Source organism: Linepithema humile, chromosome 3 (genome assembly GCF_040581485.1).
Source record: "Linepithema humile isolate Giens D197 chromosome 3, Lhum_UNIL_v1.0, whole genome shotgun sequence".
NCBI classification, from domain to species: Eukaryota; Metazoa; Arthropoda; class Insecta; order Hymenoptera; family Formicidae; genus Linepithema; species Linepithema humile.
In genome coordinates this window covers 2,674,737-2,701,654 of record NC_090130.1, presented here as the reverse complement: position 1 = coordinate 2,701,654, position 26,918 = coordinate 2,674,737, and the positions used below count along the sequence as shown (strand labels likewise).

General features: G+C 41.3%; 1 protein-coding gene and 1 long non-coding RNA gene across 3 annotated transcripts in view; one reads left to right on the top strand and one right to left on the bottom strand.

The window, feature by feature from the left end:
* LOC136998749 (uncharacterized) overlaps positions 1-8,294 on the top strand; it is a 38,521-nt gene extending 30,227 nt beyond the window's left edge. The window contains exon 3 of the mRNA XM_067351876.1: positions 2,732-8,294. Within this exon, the coding sequence (XP_067207977.1) occupies positions 2,732-2,746 (15 nt within the window). The 3' untranslated portion in view covers positions 2,747-8,294. The remainder of the gene's footprint in view (positions 1-2,731) is intronic.
* LOC105676360 (uncharacterized) overlaps positions 1-26,918 on the bottom strand; it is a 205,804-nt gene that overhangs the window by 82,837 nt on the left and 96,049 nt on the right. For both annotated transcript variants that reach the window (XR_010889286.1, XR_001101376.2), the window contains exon 4: positions 581-648. This is a non-coding gene — a long non-coding RNA (uncharacterized lncRNA). The remainder of the gene's footprint in view (positions 1-580; positions 649-26,918) is intronic.

Here is a 26,918-nt window from a genome sequence, read left to right as displayed (position 1 = left end):
CGAGTCGCGAAATATTTATCGCGAACAAATTCACAATTAGTCATTAACGATTGCGTATTACCTTTTTGAGAGACCTGCCTTTATTGATCCGCAAATATTGGTACTAATTACGCACCGCAAATAGTAGTAATATTTGAAAATTTAAAGGTGAAAGGATGTAAACCCGCTAGTCTTCCTAAGCGCCTTTAAATTGAATTCGCAACTCGCATCTCGCGTATTTATACAAATGCATTGCAAATCGTAACATGTTTTTTTTTTCCCCTTTCCTTAATACGTTTTAGGTTGTCGCGATGTAAAGTAATAGAGTCGCGTCGCGCTATTATTTGCATGTTGCGCCTTTCCGGTCACAATTCTTTTTGGACGTTGCAAGCGTACATATTCCCTTAATAACCGACCACGCTCGTATACGGAAACGTATAATTGCGCTTTTCTCCGAGGCAGCGCAACGCAAAAATCCCCGACTGTCGGCTGACCCGTATTTCTCGCGAAAATAAGAGCATCATAATTCTAACACAAGGCAGGAAGGCGCCCTATAAATAGATAAAACAGCGCAATCCGATAGATATCATAAACGACTTACCAATGCCGCTGGCACATTCACGTGCTTTCATTGCCGATTCCATTCAGGGATCAAATCTCTAAAGCCATCTGAAAAAAAGGGGTTTTTATTGCATAAAGCGAATACTAATATTTTTTAAATGGTGCTAAAAGCCATATATAAACTTAAGCTGCTTATGATAAATCGAAGTTATTGCTTCTATTAATGCATTTATTTATTTAAATGATAAAATTTTTCGAAATTGCCTTCACATTGCACTCCTCTCTTTCCAGCGGAAATTTGTGTCGTGTTTCTCTCCTCTCATTTCATAACTAATATACGTATTGCTTTTATATTGAGTTTAAGGAGATAGCAAATAAATGGAGTGACTGGTGCTCACTCCACTGTGCGGCATCGCAGGACGTTTCGGACTGCATATGTACCTGCCTGCTTCGGCATTTATAGGGGCATTTATACTAGCTGGTGGTTATACAGCGGCGCAGTAGGGGTAGTTAGGGGTGCGATACTATCGGCGGAGGCGCCTCCAATCATTTCCCAATTAGCAGCTGATTGCGTACAGTCCCCGATAGAACTTCGAGCAGCTATAGCTCCGGTTAACTGAGAACCCGGCAAGAGGAGGAGGTGGAGAAGAAAGACAGAGAGCGAGAGCGAGAATTGGAGTTCTAGATAGGGTGGAAAGGAAGATAGGGCTGGAAGTACGAGTAGACGGCGGAGGGGGGAGGGGGGGGGGGAGGGGCGATTTGCAACGTTAATATCCAGCGATGCGGAACGGCTCGGGCGCAATATCGGTGATCGTGCAAATTGCGATCGGCAATGGCGATCTTTATACACGGACTCGTGCGAGGGATAATATAATAGTGTCATTAAAGATAGCGCCGCCATTCTACGGTCGTATTGTTATTGGAAAATCGTCCGGCGCGTACCGTTCTTCGAGCGGGTTTGAGTCTCATTTTTATGGTCCGCCGCTTGATCCTCCGCTTTTATAACCGCGGATGATGGATTCCGTTGGAATTTTTATTTTTACAGGTATAGAGCTGATTGCTGCTCGAACGCGACAGATCTGGGGAGGAAGATGTAAAAAATGGAATGTTTATCCTCTCTTTCTATTACCAGTTCGAAATAATTTAATATTTTTATTGTATCTTTATTTCGTTTGGATAAATATTATACTCTTTGATATCGGTGTTATTAATAACGTTGAAATAACGAATCCAATAGAAGGAAAATATTTGAAAGATATAATATTTCGGCGATATGTTATTTTTATAGTCGTAAATTACTTAAATTTTTCGGCCGTAGGCCGAGCGTATCACAGTCACGTTCTAGCGCACTTGATGTAGTTACAGTTATCGAAAATTGTTTTCATTTCTAGCAGATTTAATTAAACAAGCCTGAACCCTTTCGTACACTGTCGTGTTAGAAAAATAGATGGCGATCGGTCTCTGCAAATATCAGTTTCAACGATTCGATTAATCTTGAATCTCTTGTTAACGGCGATCTCGTCAGTTTAATTTCCTTTTTTTTTCCATCGACGGCAGAATCGCAAATCAAATTTTGTCAAAATATACGTTGCTTAAAAAATAGCAGAGAATGGAAGAATAGAAAAACTCAATTAACTCCCCCGGTATTGGGAATAGGTAACGTATCATTTATAACAGTTTCGATCCATTGGTATTAAACTGTCTAGACTTCCTAAAAATATCTCTATTTCCTGATAAATTTGTGCCCTTCGTAAAAATATAGATGCAGATTCTTACGGAGGAAAACAATGGAGCGTTTGCAACAACGCGCTTCTGATACAATAAGCGTTAATAGCTTACACACGAAGCTTGTGCGTTTGCGCGTCGGGAGGAAAAACAAGCCGCGTCGGCGACGATCCTACGTCGGCACTTGGTGCGTCACACTCGAATGGGGCGGCGCGCCGTTAGTTACGTCAAGCAGAAAAATGGACTAATGGCCCGAGGGTGTTGAAACGCCGAAAGTGGCACAGCCGCCGGCACAGGCGCTAACGACCCTCTCTTGTTAACTGCCATTGTCTCTTAGGCGGATTAGCCATCGATTTGTTGTCGCACCCTTCTTTCCTTTTATTTAATCCGCGGACCAAAAACGTATATTTCATCAACGTCGACGACACTCACGTCCTCATCGTCACGCTTCTTCCGTATGTTACAGAGTCTAGCGACCTAGCCGGCGCGACCCACCGCTCCCCGGGGACCGCTGGCGACGATAACGACGATGACAACGATGACGACGGCGACGACGCTGTCGTCGCTGACAACAGCGGCGGCGACGACGGCAAAGAATCGCCCGAGCATGAAGTCCACCACGTGCCAACGCGGCGGCAGCTGGCCAAGCAACGATCCCGACGCAAATTATTCAGACGGCCCGGACGCCGCTTCGAGACGGCGGGACAGCACGCTCAGGTGCGCCCAATGGCGCGACTCGTCGTCGCCGGACGGTATCGTGTTGGAGGACAACGGTGGAGTGACGATACTGAGAGCGTGTTGAATGACTGCGATCGACAGTGAGTGCCTGCGACTGATGAGGTGCGTCCGTTAGGGATGATGGTAGGCACAAGAATTTTTTTACCAGATAATCAGAGGAGGGGCGAAGTGTTGTGTGGCGCTCGATTCGGAATGTTGCGACAATTGACGAGCGATGCAGCGAATTATATTGCGAATTGAGAGCAGACGAGGCAAAACTTGGTGCGTTTATTTGAGAAATTGGTAGATTAAGACGTAGTGCGCTTATTCGTAATTATTGAAAAATCTTTTGCGGATTAACATTTTTGAATTCAATTCTGTTTTTAGGATTTTTAAATAATTTTGCATAAAAATTTTCAAAGATATTCTATCAACTTACTGTACATACGTTTTATTTTGCTTACATTTGGAGGCGCGTATTTTACGTCGTGCTTATTTCAAAATTTAACTGTTGCTCGCTTACATCTTCTTCACGAAATTTCTTGCGAACGTGTATGAAAAAGTTAAGGTACAATTATACGGTGGAGCATGAAGTATTTTCAAAAGCGAACGTTTCCCTTGAAAACCGAGCCGAGTTACCGCGCTGCGGCGAATGAACACGGCACAGCGTGAAATTAAGGGAAACTATAGGCGAAACGAACAAGAAAAATAGAACTTCGCCAACTCCCGTCACGCGTTTTCGCGTGCCCGGAATGAATTACGAAGATATTCTTATGTATTTATATTTGTCTCTCTTGACGTTTTGTTTCCGCGATCACGTAAATCACACAAATTATCGCAATTCCCTCCGGGAATCTATTCTACGCCGCGTAATAGCGAATACCCAAGCAATTTCGAGAAACAGCAGGAATAACACTCAACGAAAAGAACGCGCAGAAATATTCACCGCCTCTCTCGCTCATTCCGCCCGCGTACATCAATTTGCGTAAATTATGAATTTCTGGCCTCTCTCGTAAATAAATCTTAATCAGAAACATATTTTATACTTCCATATTTTACATTTTTAATCATGAAAATATTTTACAAAAAAAAAGGTGCATGTGTGTGAAATTATATCTCATACTCTGTGTTAGAATTTCACAGAAAATATGATGCACTTCTCTCTTGCCAAATATAACGATGTAAATAAGTAAAATTTTATTTTTGCGATAATTTTCATGATAATCATGTTACGCAAATGTCAATTTGCTTATGAATATTTTACAAGTCAAAAATCGCTTCTGGATTCACGTGAAGCAGCAGCAAAGTCTACAGTAGCGTACAACAAACGTATTGAACGTTGGAAATATGATAGTAACGCGAACGAGAGAGAAAGGAAGAAAGGGAGAGAGAGAGAGAGAGAGAGAGAGAGAGAGAGAGAGAGAGAGAGAGGACTGGAGGGAAGCCGTCCAACAAAATAGAAAAAGTCGATTTTCCGGCGACTCGGACACGCGTCGTCGCGTGTCTCGAACAAATTAGCGATCTCTGACTCCCGCTATGGCTGATTTATTCGTCGCGGTATGCATCGTCCGACGAATTATCTCCATCCTCGTCAAGCACGCGGGTCGGGGATTGAATATGTGCAAAAATCGCCGGGGAATAGCGCGTAAAAGTTTCGCGGACGAAAGAGCTTTTATCAATTCTCCGGCGTTAATAGAAAGCAACTTTGGATGAACGTAACTCTCATTCGCACTAATTAAAATTTATGGGAGCCTTGAGTTGAGTTATCGATGCGATGTGCATCAATTTTTTTATATAATATTAAAATTATTGTCGAGTGGAATATTTTCACTTTCGATAAATAATTTTATTTATTAGGAGATTATCTTAAATCAAAATTTGTGGTGATATTTGTTAGACAGCAATTTACTTATTCTGGATTCACTAATTGTTCTACGAAGCGCTAATTATTCTTACTCGTCAGACATCTGCACGCACCACTTTCGAACTGTAGCTAGACTATAATGCGAACGGGAGTTAACAAGACTAACGCGCTAACGATGCTAACATTAATTACCGCCGCGGATAGACCGCCTAATCGCCGAACGAGTGGACGCACTAATTACGCGCCCGATGATCGAGCGGATCCCAATTCAGAACCGGTGAGAAATCTCCGAGCTAGAGATTGAATTCCTCGCTTGTGTCGGATATTCGCAATATAGTCCCAATGCATTTGTGCATCATGCAGTGCGCGTAGATCTCGTCGATTCATTAATGCAGCCTAGTCGTTATTTAAGCAGGATTTGTCACCCTGTTATTAAAACTGTTAAATTCACCAGCGCGACTGACAACGCATTTTCAAGTCGTAATTCCCAGCCGTTATTTGATTTATCACATTATTTACTTAATCTGTTTGTTTTTAGTCTCAAACGTCGGGCAATCAACACAATAAAATTCGCAAGTCGAGAAATAACTGCGTCGATTTAATTTTTCATGGGATTAAACGTGCACACGGATGTTCAGTTTGCTGATTATTTGGATGATATGAAGCTCGTTTAATGTGATATACGAGTTATTTCATTTTGCCGCGTTACGTGATGAGTGCGACTGAAACTGGTCGCATGCGTTTCATTTCATACACACCGGGGAAAACGTTGCATCGGTCTCGTCATGGAGCTTCTATATAAAATATAGCGGAGTGAGAGAGCGGAAAATGTGTGAAAGTGCACATAGATATTAATTTAAATCATTTATTAAGAATCGAAAATAATATTTTATAAATTAGTAGCGCTTGTGATGAACAACATAAACAAATATCGTTGGCCTAAACAGTGAGAGAGAGAGAGAGAGAGAGAGTGAGAGAGAGTGAGAGAGAGAGAAAGAGAGAGAGAGAGAGAGAGAGAGCGATGCAACACTTCTAGCGTGTGTATACTAGATAGATGTAATTACGTTTGTAAAATTAATTGCGAAACGTCGGTATCATTACACATAAAAAAAGTTTGTACGAGAACGCGAGTTATTTACAATTATACGCTATGAATTTTTCATCAAAATGTACAAAACGCTTTCCTCCTCAGCCGACAAGTGGATTCTCGAAGGTATGCGCGCACGTGACGTCCGTAGATTCGCCGTTCGATAAATGCTCGAAGACGCAAGAGATACGCGGCTAGAGAGAAACACGGTGTTGCAGTTTAGACTTACGATAGAGATAAACGAGACACTTAATTCTTAAGATAGAGAGTTTCCTACATAGATGGCACGCGAGTGAGATGCGCGCCGAGTCTTAATCGCTTAAGGCACACACCGACACTATTCCAACACTCACAACCGCGACATGCAGCATATGTGATTTTGTAAATATGTGTGAGTGCAATGAGGGCAGAGCGTCGATTCGAAAGAAAAAAAAAAAAAGAAGAAAGAGGAAAAAAGAACGAAGACGACACCTCGCCCTATTCTTTCCCATTTCCTTACGAAGAAAACGAATCAACGAAGAGAGCCGTGCGACAATTGTACTGCCGACCTCTTCCACAGAAATGATGATCGCGTGAGCTTGGCTTCTTCTCCCGTGTATACGCGTGTGTGTGTGTGTGTGTGTGTGCATGCTCGTGCGTTTCTGTGTGGCAAGCGTGTGGTATGCGTGTGCGGTGGATGATAGTGAGAAAGTGCGGATATTGCGGACGAAAATGTTCGGGGAGAGCGAGCGCTCGCGCGATCGCGGGAGTACTTTTTCCGGGCTTGTCCAGGCGTGCGTGATGACGTGGACGATGACGAGGTGAGAGAAGATGAGCGCGTGTAACACAGGGTAGACAATAGGGACCATCGAGAGATAGACTGCTACCAGGAGCGGGCGGGCGATGGCGCGGGACGGCTATGCTCGTTTCATGAATATTTCAACATCCACCGGCGACGGTAAATACCGAGCGTTGTGAAATTATGTTCCGCGAGCCGGTCGACCTAAATGTGCGTTCTTCGCGAGGTTTCCCACGAGGTATATTATGTGACGACAACAGTCATCGATTGACAAACGAGACGAGAGCAATTTACCTGGGAACGTTGTCGTGGACGATAGCGGATAAAATTGTAGAAATTACAAGTATCGTGTATATACTTTCTTTACATTGTATATATACATTCTTCACATTTTTACTTGAGACACTAATCGAGGAACAGTCATTTACGTCAACGAAGAATCGTATCGATCAATTTTTTTTTCCCAATTTTTCAGTGTTTAAGTAGCACAAATCGACGTTATTTCCGACGCGAATTTTTCGAAATTGCCCTTCTGGCAACACACGTTCCGGGAAAAATGATGATACCCATCGCGGGGATTCGGTGCATATTACATTTCGAAGTATAATGGAACGTTCGAAGCGTATTACCGCGCGCGCAGTCGGCGCGCGGTATTACATTTTGAAGTATAAAATTGTTTCACCGGTGCGCGCCGGGTCTTTGAATTTTCTCTCAAAGCTCCCGTCTACGGCAAAACGCAATCTCTATTCCGCGGTGCACGTCGTGTATACAAGAGGCGGGCCGAACTTTATTACGGAGGAGCGGCGCGCGGTCTCGGCGACTTGCGGCTGGTTCTCGATCGACCGTGAACGGGAATTCATTCGACATCGCGACCGGGAGGTTAGTAAACCCCTTTCACCGTAGGAAGAACGGGTCAATAATGACGACGAGGCAGTCTCGACCCGGCTCGCGGCTGAATCGCGCCGTCGAGACGAGCGCGTGCGAGGGCGAAGAGGGTGGGAGCGGGGCAGCAGCGGAGAGAACGTGCCACCTGTTACACCCTCGCCTCCTCGGACTCTTCACCCCCAGATGGGCGGCGTGAACGAACGTAAAGTCGAAAGTTCGGGGTTCCTTCGGCGCTCCTCTTCCGCGGAAACTGGCTATCACGGAGTGTTTTTCGAGTGACTCGCGCCGAAAGTTTTCGCTTACGGGGGAGGATTTTATTTGCAACGGCTAATTCAATCGCCTTCATCCGGCTATTATTGCGATTGCTCCGTGATTTATATTATTTGCGTTCCCGCGTGATAAAAATTAATGGCCGATCTCATTCCGTTTGGAATCCTACTTTTAGATTACTTAATCGAGCTTGCGCCGCATGTCCGCCATTCCCTCGCCCACTCCTGATCGGCGATCGTGACGCACCGACTACAATTTCGTGGGAATTTCCTCTCCGGGATACGTTCGCCCGCGCGGATACAGTGGATCGACTTGTCTCGGTGAGGCGAATCGTGAAATCGTGCGAGATGGTCAAACACAATAAGCTTGGAACTATGTACTTAACATGATAAACCATGTTCGAATAAAAATGTCACAACACAATATAATGCATACTTTATTACCGCCTCAATTGTCACAGCGTTAAATATAAAAAATCCACATATATGTAAAATAGAAAAAGGATATCGGCCAATTATCGATATTTCATTAAATCTGTGTCTGAAATTATGCAACGGAATGAAATGCATTTTACTTCTTTCGTTTGGTTCATTCGTTATCCACGAACCATTACATTTTGCCGGTATAATTTATCACGCTTGTATAATTTATTTCACTTTGTTCTAACCACCGAAAATTGTTACAGATGGTGGAGATTTATGTCGACACCTGTGTGCCATTTTTGGAGCTGAAATTTCCTGACAAAAAAAAGCCTGTACGTTTAACGGGCGAATTCAGCGAAGAAAAATTTGATGCTACGTCTCTTTTTTTTTTTTGTTTTCAAGCCACGCGTTACTTTCTATAAAAGTGTCGAACGCGATATCAACTGATATGCGATCAATGCAGCGCTCACGTTCGACTGGGCGATAAAAGCGACCGCGAAACACAGGCGCGTCGGCCTCGCCTTTTAGCGCATCGCACTTTCGAATGTATCGCGGCGCTTTTATTGCGCGCCGATGCGTTTTTCACGCTCGATCGGCACGGCGAACTACTCAGTATATCCGGCGGCGCGACTCCCCTTTCGCCGCGTGCCCCCGCGGTCCTTTATTCGCGCATTCTTGTTACGCCATAACCGTGTAACGCGTAACCGTGTTACTCGATAAACTACCGCGATCGATCAAGCCGGCCAAAATATGTCGACGCGTCAAATGCAACCGCGTTTTTAACATCTCGAATGTTTCACAGCTTTCAGCACGTCCCGCCGTAAAATAACGGTGCATCGAGCGACGCTTGCATTACCGTGTCATTCCTCTTCACGACCGCTCGTGAATCAACAAAAAATTCACCGGTGCCGCGCCACTCCGCGTTGACAGAAATACGGGCGGCACTTGCTTGCGCGATGCTTTGTCGTGTAAACACGGTATCCGATAAAACTTTCTCCACTGTCGATTGCACGGATAACAATGCGCCATTGTGCATCAGAGCCAAGTCGATTATTTAATAATCGGGCGCAGCCAACTACCGTCGCATCCCAATAAAATCTGCCGCAAACAAAGCCCTATCGAAAATCTCATCCCGCGTTAAAATGCCGATGAATTAAATATTGACACGCGTTTTTGGAGCCTCGCCACTTTTGCAATGTTGCATTTATCTGCAATTTGTATTTTTCAACGATATGAGAGTGGAACTGAAGTGGTTACTGAATAACTGATATAATTATTGGAAGATTTATTAACTCGGCATTATTGTCACACGTCGCCGAAGGCAGCAAGCATTTTTATACCACACTCGAGTAGCTTGGATAATGAATATTTAAAATTGGTAAAATTGGAAAATTGTTGACAAATTGACGAAAATTAATTTCTTAATCTGCCTGTTAAGATTAAACCTTGAAAAACATGTAATATCTGCCGTTCATTCTTCTTGTTTCCGAGATTTTTCTCGAGAAATTGACAATAATATTACATTGGAATGTGCTCACGTCTTTGTTATTATTCAAGATTCGACTCTGCGTTATGTACATTTATCATATATCACGTACCTTAGTTGAAATTCATCGCACAATGGCGTTATCTTTCTCAAAACACCAGCTGTACCATTGCGACGTACATTCAAAAGTTTATTTCGCGTGAAGAACATTCTCAACGCTCAATAGGCAATCATCCAGTCTCTCGGTTCCAGCTACTTTATAAACCTTTGTAACCATGTTACCCCTCCATATAGTTTCCCTTATCGATCAAACGTGGGAAATATGTTACTACATCGAGAGGGCCAGCGTTCTCTCCCACAACGCGATGGAATATTTTATGACTTTCATTGTACACCGGCGCGCACAGTTTCCGCAGTCAATCAGGAATTTTTCCTTTAGTGTGTTTCATGCATCCATTTGCACTTTGTAACCCGCGCACTGTGTTACATAAATAGCTCAGGGATATATTCTGGTAAATCTTGCTCGATTTTGCCACGCTAGGTTTACTGTAGAGTTTAGTATGCATAATGGTGTACTACTAACAGAAAATTAGGCGTTCCAATTACCGACCGCGCTTACGCCGTTGATTTAGTATTTAAGATAATTGAAAAATGCAATCGCGATGAAAAATATCTACGCCGAATTGAAAAGGACAATTTATAAATGTCGCATTACAGTCTTTGTGAAATAACATGATAAATTTATAGAGAAAAATTAATACCTTCTGGAAATGTTCGAAAATAAAAAACGAAAAATTATGTTACTTTTTTTCGAAAATCACATAAAGACACTTTACATCTTGCGTGCAACGCGGCGAAATATTTTCGACAATTTGACATGCCATTAAAGCTGTGTGTATAAAATCCGCTGCAACCGAGCTCCATCAAGACGGTCAAATGTTCCGCGAGATACAAGTGCGTTTTATAGAGCGGCCTTAACTGCCGTAAAGTCTTACGGAAGCCTGAAGGTAAACCACAAATAAAAAGAAATTACGAGGCCTGGTATCACCGCGGCATGATGTCGCGAAAAGTCGTAAAAAGGGTCGTCCGGATTACCGAACACGGTTACGACGCGGACGAACTCGCGATAGCTAATAAACTATAAAACACGCGAATGGACGTATAGAGAGTCGCGGATGCATTTCGCGAAACGCGCATCTTCGTCAAAAAGCATTCATCGCACGCACATATATTACATTAAAGGAAAATTTATGCATGCGCTAATGGATACACGTCAACATGTCTAACTATACGTTCGCGCTTACACGGATATGTACGGATACATACACAAGAAGATAAACTAGATTAAACAGAATGTTGGCAAAGTTGAGGTGCACTCGAGATTCGCCTAGGATCGTGCCTGGGTCGTTGTGTCTCGACTTTTAGATTAATACATAAAACTTAAAAACAAAAAAGAAGTTAACTGCAGCAAGAGGATAATCCTTGTTCTTTTTCAAGATAAAAGTAGCAAATTTCAGATTCAATTTATAAATATTAAAACATGACATTTTTTTGTTCGAAATATAAGATTTTCATGCATTGCAGTAAAGTTCTAGGCCTATTAAAGGATATAAGATCATAATAAAACGTACATTTTAATATTCTACAGTAATATTTTTTATCTACACATCTCTTAGAGTCAATTTTTCCTTAACAAAAATTTGATCGGCATTATGTTCTTTTACATAAATATTAAAATTTTTTTTCATAAATTACCTAAAAAAATATAACGTACAACATGCAAAACGTATGTGCGCGTGTCGTTCAAATATCCTCATATTTTTTGGTGCATAAGTGCTTTGAAAAGTGCCAGATATGAAAGCAAGAATGGAACATGAACTGAGATGAAATCAGGGTTACGGCTTTTTAACGACGATCGTTAAGCCGGCATTTTCAGAGTGGCGCCGGAAAACTGAAACTGGTCAAGCCTCCTCCTGGGCCTCCAGTTTCAAATTTTGCAACAGATGCGTGCGTGTGATATAACTTTAATGACATGTCAAAAACGACACACTGAATTTACATACATACACACACATACGGCAATTTTATCCCGGCACCAATAGCTTTCAAGAACTCTTCAACATGTAATTTACAATCTGTATGCAAGCTTGATGAGAGTTTTCTGATTATTTTGCCGAAATTGCTCAACGCAATACATATAACGTACGAGCTACGTGGGAATTAATAAGAAAGTTTGCAGAAATCCAATTATACAATAAAGTTAGTGCAACAACAATTTCTCAGTTTATTTGACGGATGACTTATTAGTGAAGTAGACATTAAGCTAGATCATCAACATTAAGTAGACTCAAAAATATTTTTGCAAATGTACCAATGTAACTTTTGCGTAGCTCGCGAGATAATATTAGGTGTGTAAATTAATTCTATACTCATTGCTAGTATCACTTTAAAGTTATTACATCTTGAAATTATATATTTTCCTATCCTAATGCGGTTTTAAAAAACTATGAATTATGTTTACTAAGCGCCAATTAATATTAGCGTAATAATTATAATTGATATAATTATAATTATAATTGATATTTCGTGTGTTTCCGTGTATTATAACCAGTTGCTCAGATTTTTAAACACAAGATAATTCTCATGTCAAACTCCATCTAGCGTATGAAAGTTGATATACACAAACGTTGAATGTCATACAGACTGCCGAATATAGAAGCTGCTCGACCGCGATAGTTTTGGCAGTATATGTATATATCTATATTTTGGATTATGTGTCAACTTTCACACACTAGATGGAATACAACGTATTCAATTTCTCGTATTCAAAAATCCGATCAACTGGTTATAATACACGTACAGATGAAGAGACAGATGGAATATCAACACCCTATTTCCCACCTATTTCCCACCTATTTCCCACCTATTTGCCATTTATTTTAGTAAGTTATATATATATATAATTTTTGGAGGTGAGGACTTGTACTTTAACGAGCCTCACGCATAAACTAAAGAAACATAACTTTTACTTAAGAGTTGTCAGATACATTACGTATACTAATGTAGACCCTTCTAGCTGGTTATAATATACAAATGCTTTATAATTATTTATTCTTCATTTCAGATATACGTTGATGAATTTTTGTACTGTGAGGATTTGCACTATGCGAGCGCATAAATTATTGTATAAAATGTTCAGATATGTTACATATTTTAATGTTAGACTCAATTTGGCAAATATTTTAGCGAGTTCTGCACTCAAAAAAATGATTTTGTAATAATAGCTAAAATTTTCTAGGTGTAAAAAATTAACTAAAACAGATAAATGATTAGCAACTGTTGTGATATTGCATATGTAATTACTTAATCAGTTTAGATGACAGAAACAGAATATATATCTGTATTGTTTGTGAACTTTAAAAAGAAAGTTTCTTTAAAGCGCCTATCTATATAAGATCAATCACGTGTTAGATCATGCAATAAATAATATTTAGCAATGGTACCTAAATTTTTCAGAAGCTATTGCTAGAACATTACTGCTATAAATTCTATATGTGACAAACAATGTTTTCACAGATACGAAAAATAGCGATACATTCTTGTTGCGATATCTAGAAATCTAACTACATCAGCGAAATATTTTTTTGAGTGTGGTCAACCAAAAAAATTTAAAAATGAGAAATTGCAATTGCTACTTGACCGAGACACCACATAAACTCAAAAAGAGCTGAGCAGTTGAAAGTGAAGCCATGTCTTTTCAAAATTTTTAATTTCGCAAAAAAGGCATCGAATTAATTTACATACTTGACATTTATTAAAATTTTTCAAATTTAAGTAATTTTCCTCTTTTTCTCTATAAAATACATATTTGTTTTATAAAAAATATTATAAAAAATATTATAAAAATAATATTATTCTACAGTTAAAGTTAAAGCAACAAGTGCAAATATTAAAAAAGGTCTACATTAGTATACGTAATATAATTGATAGTTCTTAAGTATAGTTATGTTTGTCTAGTTTATGCGTGCGGCTCGTTATACAAATTCTCACAGTCCAAAAATTATCACAAAATGATGAATAGTCGCCTTTTTAATTTGTCTGATGTTTTGAGTTCATTTTGAACAGAGCAAATTAAAAAGACGACTCTAAACTATTCACTGATGTAAATTAATTCGGTGTCTTTTTTGCAAAATTAAAAATCTCGAAAAGACTTCACGAATCACTTTCAACTGCTCAGCTCTTTTTGAGTTTATGTGGTGTCTCGGCCAGAACTCGCTAAAATATTTGCCAAATTGAGTCTAACATTAAAATATGTAACATATTTGAACCTTTTATACAATAATTTATGCGCTCGCATAGTGCAAATCCCTACAATATAAAAATTCATCAACGTATATCTGAAATGAAGAATAAATAATTATAAAGCATTTGTATATTATAATCAGCTAGAAGAGTCTTCATTAGTATACGTAATATATATCTGACAACTCTTAAGTAAAAGTTATGTTTCATTCGTTTATGCATGAGGCTCGTTATAAGACAAGTCCTCGCAATACAAAAATTTTTTACACAATATTTCATAATTGATATTTTGTATGTTTCCGTGTATTATAACCAGTTGCTCAGATTTTTAAATACGAGATAATTCTTATGTCAAACTCCATCTAGCGTATGAAAGTTGATATACACAAACGTTGAATGTCATACAGACTGCCGAATATAGAGCTGCTCGACCGCGATAGTTTTGGCAGTATATGTATATATCTATATTTTGGATTATGTGTCAACTTTCACACACTAGATGGAATACAACGTATTCAATTTCTCGTATTCAAAAATCCGATCAACTGGTTATAATACACGTACAGATGAAGAGACAGATGGAATATCAACACCCTATTTCCCACCTATTTCCCACCTATTTCCCACCTATTTGCCATTTATTTTAGTAAGTTATATATATATAATTTTTGGAGGTGAGGACTTGTACTTTAACGAGCCTCACGCATAAACTAAAGAAACATAACTTTTACTTAAGAGTTGTCAGATACATTACGTATACTAATGTAGACCCTTCTAGCTGGTTATAATATACAAATGCTTTATAATTATTTATTCTTCATTTCAGATATACGTTGATGAATTTTTGTACTGTGGAGATTTGCACTATGCGAGCGCATAAATTATTGTATAAAATGTTCAGATATGTTACATATTTTAATGTTAGACTCAATTTGGCAAATATTTTAGCGAGTTCTGGTCAACCAAAAAAATTTAAAAATGAGAAATTGCAATTGCTACTTGACCGAGACACCACATAAGCTCAAAAAGAGCTGAGCAGTTGAAAGTGATTCGTGAAGTCTTTTTGAAACTTTTAATTTTGCAAAAAAGACACCGAATTAATTTACGCACCTAATAGCTTCGAAACATTTCATTTATAACTTTCCGTGGTAAATTTCATATTTTAATATGCGAATCGTATCTCCGTTCAACCACGAACTCGCGCGTTAAACATTAAAGTACAAAAGCTTTCAAACAATTAAACTAAACATTTCGATACTCAATTCTATCAAATTGCAATGAATGTGTAAAGAGGAACGACACTCTGGCCGCAGCATGTTTTAACGATAAATGCATGGTACGCGAAATTCTGATGTTCCCGATCGAGCGCAATTCAAGTTATTCTCTATATATTAATAACGATCCAACATTCAGCTTTCTCGCAATGTATGTATAATGTATTCTCATCTATATTTCGACGCGTCACCGTTGTATTAAAAAAAGTGATAAAAATTTCATCATTTCGGACATATTTCCATATCGAACTTAATATCTTCTAGGGCACCGGTTTCTCGCGGGACACTCGCAATAAGGTTTTTAACTGCTGGTCGTTAAGTCGACGATCCCACTGTGATGCTCCTGCCACATTCGAGGTACTCGAAGTCGGTCAGTGCCCGCGGGGCAATTTTAACGCTAGAAAACTTGTTTACGTTGCATCGTCGTTCTGCTAAAACATAAACCGCACACATGCGCGCGCGTGCGGAATCGTTGGGCAAAATTAACTTGCCCGGTCGCAAACCGCATTTTGTACAATTCGTCGTACGTCACGACAGCCACTCTCGCGGGCAGATACGTCCTGGAACGTCTCGATGTTGAAAAATACGATTCATAATTAGAGATCTCGGGTAAAACACGAGAGTTGCGGCAGAAACCGCGTTAGCAGACAGTGGAAGTCGGAAAACGCATTAAACTCTGAACTCCTTGTCGGCGATAATGTGCCGGAAATGTAACGTGTCTGGCATGCTACTTCCCCGCCGGTAATATCTTGTTCACGGTTTCACGTGCTGGAAGGTAATACAAGCATTTCGTTGAGGTCGCACGGGATATCTCATGCGCTGCGAGCTAACCGCGGGGCTCCGCGTGATAAACGCGAAAATTGTTAGAGCGGCGCTCGAAATATTTTTCCAGACGGGACGGACTGTCCACCAACAAAATTACGATCTTAACTCACACTTTTACCAATTGATTGTACTAATTTATATGTATTTGCTACTTACACAATTACGCGGTTGCGAGAAAAGTTTCTCATTTTATCCGAAACCTCTCGCTGCAGAAAGCGCGGACGAATCAAAAGCTCCGCGCCGGAAGTTGGCGAAAGTAAGCGCGCGACCGAGTCGGGATGCGGAAAATTTTCCCATAACTCTTCCCGTAGCACATTGCGAAAAGCGTTTTCGAGAACGCGGGAATTGTTTTGGCTGTACACCCGCGGTTGAATGCCCACTTGTTCGCCCATCCCACCGGTACAAGTTCGCGAAGTAATTGCTACTCCGTACCGTCAGAGCTCGAATGCGCTGTGTGCGAGGTAACTAAAAAGCTATTACACCAACCAGCGAGAAGACGCACGAGAAATCTTTCATTGTGAAAAGCCTCGCGCTTCCCCGGCTTCTTACCGCCGGCGAATCCGGCGTCGTAGAACTTTCGAGCTCCTCTTCTGTTGCGTGCTTTATAAGACGCTTAGAGGAAATATGTACCTGCTTAAAATACATCGGTGCATTATTGGTGCAGAAATATATGTCCAAATGTATCTCACGTTTTGTGTATCGTATTTAATTTTCATAATTTCTCGATGTGATTAATTAATTGACCGACGCGCAAAAAAATATACCGTGCAACAAAATAAAACAATTATTCATTAATCATCATCGCTTTGGTCGTGTACTCGTTTCTACGCGGCTGTTTCGTGTCTCGTATCTCACGTGTCTGGAAAGACGAATGACATACTTTCCACGTGCGGTGTATAACGGATGTCGCGCTGATTTCGCAACGCGAAAGAGGTGCGAGACGCATGCAGCAGATGCACACGCGGACGCAGGATAGTGCTCTGAAATTTAAGCAAGCCCGGGCACACGAAACCGACGAAATTGAAACGGCGCGTGGAAATGGTGGAGATACGCCGTGACAGAAACGCACACAGGGGGGAGGTCGGTGATTTTCGTCGCGTGAGCGTCAGGACGCCGGTGCCCCGCGACCCTCTCTCTCTCTTTTTCTCGACGGAGGCAACCCGCGTGCGACGCTTTCGATCGATCGACGAAACCGTCGGCGCCGCGCTACTTGGTACGGCATTTTATGAATTTTTTACAGTCGCCACGCGTTTTATCGGTGTCGCCGTCCGGCGCACCAATTGTGCGCCTCGGCGAATTTGCATGATTAATCACCGTGCGTCGCGTGCCGGGGCATCGGCCGATCGGTTAAACGAACGATGACGGATGCGTCCGTAACGAATCTGGTCGCGCAGAATGCATCGTCGGCCAGTAAATTATGTATTTCTGGAACAGCCGCGGTTCAGATCGCACTCGCACGCGTGTCGGTTATCTGAAATTACATTGCGGATATGTCCGAGCTATAGAAAGAAAGAGAGAGAGAGAGAGAGAGAGAGAGAGAGAGAGAGAGAGAGAGAGAGAGAGTGTGAGACGAGAAATAAACTATCGTTGGTTAACCCAATTATATCTGCCACTTTTCCATAAACGAATATTGATAGAATTTTGAAGAGGAATAATTTAATAGTCTGAGTTCATACAGATACGCATACGCACGCACGCACGCACGCACGCACACACATATATAACAAATCCAGATAATTTGTTAATCAACATAAAATACAAATATTGTTACTAAACAAATAAGTCCTTAATGATGAAATATTTTTTTAATTGAAAAATAGATCCAAATTCAATATGCACAGTCAATACTCAAATATCATTTCTTGATATTTGCTCCATAGATGCGTAATACGATTAAATGATAAAACATGATTGCATGTATATTAAAATACATGAAAACTGTTTGAGAAACGAGTAACTATTTATAAAAAAAAAAAAAAAAAAAAAAAAAAAAAAAAAAACTGTCTTTAGTTACTGTCTTTACTTTTATCAAACACTGAAAAACACGGAAACGCGGCTGAAAAATACCACTATTTTCGGTTTCTATAGTTTTCCTAACTCGTTAATTAACTTTCGCAAGTAAACGTGTGAAATGATCTGCGAGCACTGTGATCCTATTATCGGAATATACTTTCACTATACGCAACTGACATATCCCTTGCATAATTAAAACACACACACTAATTGTTTCTATTATTCAATGATTAATCAGTCATCGGCCCTTAGCGACTTGCCCCTATCTACGGCCCATTAGATCTACATTCATTATCGATTCTACGCCGGGCGCACACAACACCGTGCTTGTCGCGCCGATATCCTCGACGGGCGAAAAGTTATTTACACCGATGGCGCGGCGCCGGTTCGTTGAGAGCGATACATATGCACGGGTATACACACGCGCCAGCCCGCGCGCATGTGTCACGGAGGCTTAGCTTGCCGTCTACCGCGGCCTCCTGTTCTGGAATTCCGCGTAGATGTATCGGCCCAGCTGGATCTAATGGTCATTTCACGGACGAACACGCATCTATTCCAAGTACAGTGGCAGCCAAAATTTCTCGTTCTCGCGTTCGCAGTAATATGCGTGCAATTGCCGTGAAATTAACTATCATCCGCGCAAATCAGCTTGACGCGCATGTTTACCTTTTTGAAATTATTTTTTTCGAACGACGGCTCGATCAATACCTAAAGCCGTCCCCGTAATCGTTTATTAATGCTCTTTAATAAGAGTATTAAGAGGATGAAGATCTGATTACGTATGCTCCTCTACTTAGCGCGTTGATTAATAATATAATCATGCTATACAAATTAATTACCCCAAAATTAAGTTTTATGAATAACACCCGTTTTATAATAATAAAGTGAGTATTTCTATTTTTAAAATGACTTAAAGAATAATGATCCTGTTAACTGAGAAATGGAAAGCAGTAAATAAATTAAGACAATTCTACGTTCATCCGGCTAATATAGATACACGAATGAAAATTACGGTACTTATTAATTAGAAGCGGCTTCAATTAGTGTTACTAAATAAATTGCGATAAATGCAGTTTAATTCGAAGATTCGACGTAGCATGGAGAGATTTCAGTATAATTGAAAAGAGCATTATAAATATTGAAAAGGACCATATCAGTGGTCGAAACGTTTGTCGCCAATAGAAATAAAGAAAGTTTAGCAAAAATATTTCGCGTTGACCTCAAAGTTTAAATTTTTATTTTGATTTTATTTTTACGCGATTACATATTACGTATTTTAAATTTTGCAACGTTATTATGAATTTTTTAATTTGATGTCTGTCGAACTCTATTTGAGGAATCATTACTCTGATGAAACTCTTAATTTCTATACTTTCATGAAACTAAACTATAGAGCACCATCGTAAAACGGAAATAAACGAATGTCGAATTCCGCTCGCAATCCGGTGTTTCTCAATCCAATTACGATCAGTAGAAAGTAGCTTGTACCTTTCTTTACCTCTTCATCGCTGTTCTGCCCTTTGCTTCTTCTTCTTCTTCTTCTTCTTCTTCTTCTTCTTCGTCTTGTTCTTCTTCTTCTTGGCCGCCGCTTCGCATTTCGATTCGCGGGGACGAAGCTAGGGACAATCGTGGGAGAGCAAAGCTTTACGACGTGCTTCAGTAAGTTCGTTAAACTCCTTCATTGCATCGGTCTTTCAATGTTTTACTCTCCGACCCGGTCATGCAATGCGGAATAGCAACGGCATATTTTTGCCGCGGTGACCCGGTATTGGTTGCGTTTAAACTCGACGACACTTCAAATGCCAATTCGCTATATTCCCCCTAAGACCTAAGATTACGACTGTGCTACTGACATTTCAAGCTGACGTCAGAATCGGATCGTCGCGACGTCTCGACGTCCGCGTCTCGGTTTATCATGCCGAGTTGCCCGATTAAACTCTCAATATAACGCAATCAAATGGCAAGTAGGCGTGTCATTAACTCGCGTATTCTCTTCTAGTTAACTGTTGTAATCATAATCGATATAGGCGCGGTTATTATGTTACTATTGTATTATGCAGTGCGTTTCGTATCAAACATGTTTGTATAAATTATTAGCTTTTGATTACATTGTTACATTGTAGATGTTGTGAACAACAGCTTGCGCGTGAGTTATATTTTCCCATTATTTAATCGCATTTTACAAAATGCGCAATCGGTGGAAAATATATAATTTTTACAAGATTCAAGTATTTTACTTTTGTGTGTGTTTTTTTGTTAAAAAGAAGAATGACAAGTGTAGGAATGGTGAAGAAGACTCCATTAAGATTCTCGAACGTTAGCAGGAAGAGCCGATGGCGTATCATCCCCGCGCAAGGAATATCATAGCACGTCGTGCCATTGTCAGCGGCGCTGTAGTCGAGTGTCAGTAAGCATTTCGTACACGGGATCGAGATCGTGTTACCATCAAGGGATTAAGCCGGACTGGAATTGCTTGGGATCACTGTAGGATAAGGGAAGAACGGGCGAGTGATTCCCTCCCCCTTCCTTCCGCTTCTCTTGAGATTCGAGCACGAGACGACCGCGCGGGAAGAGAGTGAGAGGATCAAACTCGGCGTGAGCAAAAGGCATCGCGCGCGGTAGGGTTTCCTATTCAGACTGATGAGCAGGGAGCAACACGCAAACTTAAATGGCAGTTGAGAAATATAATTTCCCCAGCTGTCAAATGTGTAAGCCGGAACGGTGTCGTGGAGTCTCATCTCAACGCCCGCGCAACAGCCACCATCACCATCACCGGCGGTTTCGCCGCCGCGGAGTGCTCACCTCTGGCTTTTAACCCCCCGCGCGACGGTCGTCCGCTTCCGGTCGACTCGGCGTGCGCGCTCACATTTTAATTGCGTAATTACATTATATTTTAATTACACCGACGTGCTTAATGACACGAAAACTCAGGTCGGCTTAAAATTGTACATCCCGTACGTGACGGGATCCAGTCAGCAGCCGGCGCTGACGAACGCCGGTAATTGTCGGCGGCTATCGTTCGCCGGGCGCGATCAAGTGGACGTTATTTTTATCGCGGCGCGATTGCATATTTATCGCGAGAATCGTTTCACGTCGTTATTGTGCACTTTAGTAAATCAGTTTACGGCAGTAATGTCGGGGCACTTCGAATTAGAGCCGCTTCAATTCGCCTGATGGCCCGCCGGTAATCTTACGAATTCAGTCCGCGGTCGTTCCAGGACGCGACCCCCCCCCCCCCCCCCCCCCCACACGCATCGGCAAACGAATTCGTCCCTTATTCCCGATGCTCGACCGGCCCTTCCGCGCGAGCGACCGCAGCCAAGCAGCCGCGGATACAGCGGTCGATTTTACGAGCGGCACTGTTTTACGATGTACTTGGAGAAAAGAGCGGTTCTTTTTCCAGACAGCGAGCTACCTGACTTGGCCGCGCATAAACGCGTGCCGGCAATATTCCTTTCCTCGCGGACTTGATGGATCCTCATCGACCGCGCGCATATTCCGCATACATTGTGTCATACGCGGCGGATTCGTGTATGAGCGCGTGGTATACGCATGCAAGATTGATGACCACATTTCGGATATTTTTCGCTATTGTAAATTTTGTACATTTTGATAATGAGGGTGTAGTAACGCGCTCATTTTTATTCATTCCTACGTTTATTTTCCAAGTTACACCGTTATAAATTGCCCATTTTTTGCAAACAAAACGATCCAAAGAACAAAGTAAAAGTTTATTCCGCGAGAAGACTTGGTCTTTCCCGTGTCGATAGCAAAACCGCTGTTGCGGGCAAAAAGATGGAAAAAAACTGCCGCTGGTGATACTTAAGTGGTGATGTCGATGCGCTGGTATGTTTCCGCGCGCGCATATACACACGCGCATACACGCGAAGGTGAAAGATTGATGGAACGCGAGAAAAAAGGTAAGAGTTTAGGTGTGTCTTTAACGTACAACTGTTTTCTTTTCATTTGTTTGAAATTCATCGGGCGGTGGACGTCCGAAGGGTGGAATGGCGCAGGAAGAAATAGCCGGGAGATGTGCTGCCACGTATCAAGCTTTGAAAGGGATGAACGAACCAGAGGCAACGGCGAAGAAATAAAGGTGGGTCGAGAAAGAGGGACGGTAGCAGCCGCCGGATTCCATGTCCTGCGCTCATCCGACGGCCCGTTCATTTGTTTTTTGCGTCTAGCACTCCCGGTAAACCGCAAATCCCCAATTCCCACGGGCTCAACTTGACGGCGGTGGGGGTGGCAGGAAGGTAGGAACGACGATGAAAAAAACGGAGCGCCGGCAGAAAAGGAAATCCAGCGAACCGACCGCTTTTCGTCCGAGTGGCGAACCGCCATCCTTTTGAGGACACTCGGCGCACAGCCCCGGCGAGATTCTTTCGCTCAGGGCGTGAGTTTTGCCAGTGGGATCGATTTTCGTCGTCAAGGTCGCTGCGAGCGAGTCCGCGGTCTAGACGTCGCCGCGAGCGGCTGACTAAAGTCCCGCCGTAACTACTGTAAAAGTGGAGCTCTTTCCGTGAAGCCTTCGATCGCGTAACCCTTTCATCACCATCTGCCTTTCTCTCGTGGGAGTTGCATAAAAGTCGCGACGTTTGATCAAATTTATGAAGTTTATTATAAAAAAATTGCGGAAAATTATAGGCAATTTAAAAAAAAATATATACTAAAACATTTTCAGTATTTTGGCGCGATATGATGTAATCGAGACAAATGGAAAATATATAAAGTGAAATTAATTAACAACAATAAATTTAAATCATTTATGATTATTATTTTTCTAAATAGCTAGTTAATTGCGCAATTTGAGAGCGTGTTAGAATGAATTTGCCGGCCCGACCATCAATAAATTTACGACGTAGTTCTGAGTACAAATAACACACATGATTTGTGGAACGCCGTTATCAGATCCGCCGCTTATCGAATGGCGGAAATCATGGACGGCGATTACGGCCCTCATCGAAAATTCTTACGGCTGTCTCGGCTCGAGACGTCCTATCACGCGAATATCTAACGGCTTGCATTCATCGTTAACGCGGAGACATCGCCGTGCGCTGAATAATTTGTCACCCCGTAGTTACCGTAAAGTACCTTCTGCTTCCTGGTACGGCGGATCGATTGTTACGGAAGAACGAGGATTGCGGTAGGCGCACGGAAAGATACGAAACAATGCCGCGTACGCGTTTTATCGCGATATGGCTCGAATCAATTCTCGGAAACTTGCCAGTTGCAATCTCTAACTGAAGAATATATTTCGCTACGCGGAAAATCGATACCGCGGGCATCATTACGGGGACATGATTGTATTATATAATTACTAAACATCGCAATAATGGAGTTATTACACAGTAAATTACCATTAAATTAATTTGTCTGTTCATAAATAATTATATTCAATAAAAATTTGTATCCGTACTTAAACGCGCGATGTTGCATCAACTGTCACTAAAGTACTTATTTAGTTGTAATAATTTGTATTCAATTAACATTTTCGCCAACAATAGAATACTACAAATGAGTCCGTCATGCACAACTTATCACAGTATGTACACCGCTCTTAACACCAGAATGGAAATTATATAATATTATTAAGAAATTACAAAATTAATAATACGTAATGGAACTTTGAACAGTAGTGTTGAATGATTCAGAATTTAATATTAAATAACTTTATTACTTCATTGTAGAGTTCTGAATAATTCCCACAAAACTGGATTACACACGAGCGATTCTCTACTTTGTTAAATTCGATGGAGATATTATAGTTGCCAACACGCGGTGTCCATACTCGATCCATTTATCGGGACATGAATCAATTGGTGGAATTCTGCGAATCGGTCATAAACAGTTCAAAATTTCATATCGCCGCTTTACCGTCTCGCCGTATACAATATAAACCGTGATTAACCCTTTGACACATCGAGTACAGAACGCCGATAATTACCGTGGCAGGATGATCAATAATTCCCAACTGGGCGGATTAATCGTAAAATTTCTCGGCCATGCAATGCTAGGGACAAACGATCCTTTGTGTTCTCACCGAAGGTAATTAAATAATTCCGAATTATCACACGCTCCCAGGGCGCATTATTATTTACGACCGTGTCTCGTGTATCCGTGCTTACAATATTGCGGCCAACAATGTTAGAACAAAGCGCTGTTTGCTGCGAACCTGATGTATACATTAACTGACCAGCCCATTGAATCTCAGCTATTTCCTATTTAAGGTACCGAGACCTTTGAGTGGCCGGAAGATGCGTAAGAGGAATTTCGATGAGCGAGGGTGAGCTGCGACTAAACAAAGGGGTTACACCAGTGCACATACATTGCCTTCAAGTATTTGCCAAATATACTAAAATGCAATATTAAGTGTTTCTTAATGTTCGATAAATTTTCCTATTTTATTTTATTTTACTTTTACTAGTAGTAAAAGCGTCTCGTGGTCAGCCGAGTTTGCGAACACAATATTGCGTTCTTCGTATATATTTTCCGTGCTGCTTTATATTGTATCTATTATTCTCCTATTATTGTTCTACTCTAAATCATGCTGCACGCAAGAAAGTAATTTTACTTTATATCATAAAAATACAACGTAATAAAACTTATGATCTCCATCAAACTTATCGATTTCTCTCGTACGAACAAATTATGGAAATATTCGCAACGGTACGCCATTGATTATCTTCTCTCAAAAAATTCCTGTACACCATATGAGACATTGATTTAATATAATTCAGTGAAATATCGCGGTGGTCCAGATGGCGGGCTCATAAAGACGATAAAGCCATAAAGCGTAACTGGAGGGACGAGCGGGTGGCCAAGATGGCAAGCGGGACAAACCGAGGACCATCGTAAAACCCACGTGGAGTCGATCGAAACAGCCGCTGATACGAGGCGGACAAACAGGCGTGTACATACACAAACATGGCGAGCGCGGCGAGCGTTAATCGTCGCGCCATCGTTACGTTAATTGGCCGACGACGCGACTCCCGGCAAAACTGATCCGCGACACGGCGGCGCGCGACGCCCGGTGTCGTTAAGCCCCGATAATAATGTCCGCGGTATCGATTTTGCATCATCAAAGCACGACACATGCCGATCTCGCTCGATCATCATGACACAGACGACGCGCGTATTATTCTCACGTCGCGTCGCGGTCTCGTCACCTCGAAAATTTCGCCCGACGCGCTTTCCGGATCCCCCCCCCCCCCCTCTTCTCCCACGGCCGGCGCGGGCGTCAAAGAGCAAATTGTAATGCGGCCCGATCATCGTTCCGACGCCCACCGCCCGTCTGGAATTCGCGGTCGTATCGCCCAGGACGAGATTATTATTAATAACGTATCGCCGGGAATTCCGACATGGCCGATCGGCTTCCTGAATATCTCCGAGCGACGAATACGTTATTATGGACTCGATACATATTTGATAGAAATTGGTCGCGTCGGAAATGAACGAAAATGAATTTTATTACATAAGCGACACATGTTTTTCATAAACTCTGAATATTTCAGAGAACATTTATTTTTCGATGATGATTTTATGTTATTTATCATCTCTGCAAAAGAGAATTACAGTTTTATGATGAATTCCTTGGGATGTCACATGGATATTGCAATTTCGAATAAATGAATCTTTACATATATCTATATTATATGCGATTTATCTCCAATTATTTTGAACCATATTGAATCGTAAAATAGCAAAGTAATTACAATACTCAATCATTTTTAATACCATCAAGTTTGTCCCAAAAATTCGAACTAAATTTTTATCCTTCACAATTTTCAATTTTAGTCCCACAAAATTAAAAAGCTCGCTATTTTCTATTTGACGTAAATCGGAAATACTGACAGAATCAATACCCCGTACAAGAATAACGTCTTAACGGGAATAAAATATTTATTATTGTCATCAGAATTGAATGCAAGAGAGAGATTTAGGATCTTTTTACATTATCCATCGTGAAAAATCGCGTATCTTATTTTTACAGCGGAACAGGAAGGCCGCGTGGCAGAAATTGTCTGAAATATATTGTGCCGAAGCTAGCAATGGGAATAGCACCATCTGCATTGAATTTCATAATACCGGCATTATAAAAGGCACATTCGATATGCGTTTTGAATCTTTGAAGACCACGCATAATTAGGAACACTTGGCCAACAAACGAAATTAATTCTGTACATTACAGGAATATTGATTTCACGGTATTTAGCACGTGATATCTACAATTACGTACAATCGAAGCGCAGGTCGCCAAACTGGAATTTAATTAATTCATTAGCGCTTTGTTTTTAGAAGTGTCGCTCGAGTAATTAAAGTCAAAATTTGTTAAATAATAAACAACAAATTTGTTAAATAACACCGATCTTAACGCTTAATATGAAGAGACCGAATGGTTGAAAGCGTCTTTTCAAAAATTGACAATTAAATATGTGTGGGTAGCTTTCGATATTCATTAAATTTTGACGCAAGGATTATTCTCGTGTGTTCAACGGTTAATAGATCTCGATAAACTTTGCTTAGCGGGGAGGATGATGGCATAATAAATACACGCTTTCGAACGCGCGCAATTAATTCGGTCAGTGTCGAGCGCGGTGTCACGAATAGTAAGTCCGAGAGGTAATCGAATCGACGTGTTGGATAGTAATGGGATCGGAAAGTCGTAATGCCGCAATTCGCGATTCGCGCGGCGACACGACGATGATTTGAACGGCGCCCCAGGCGAAT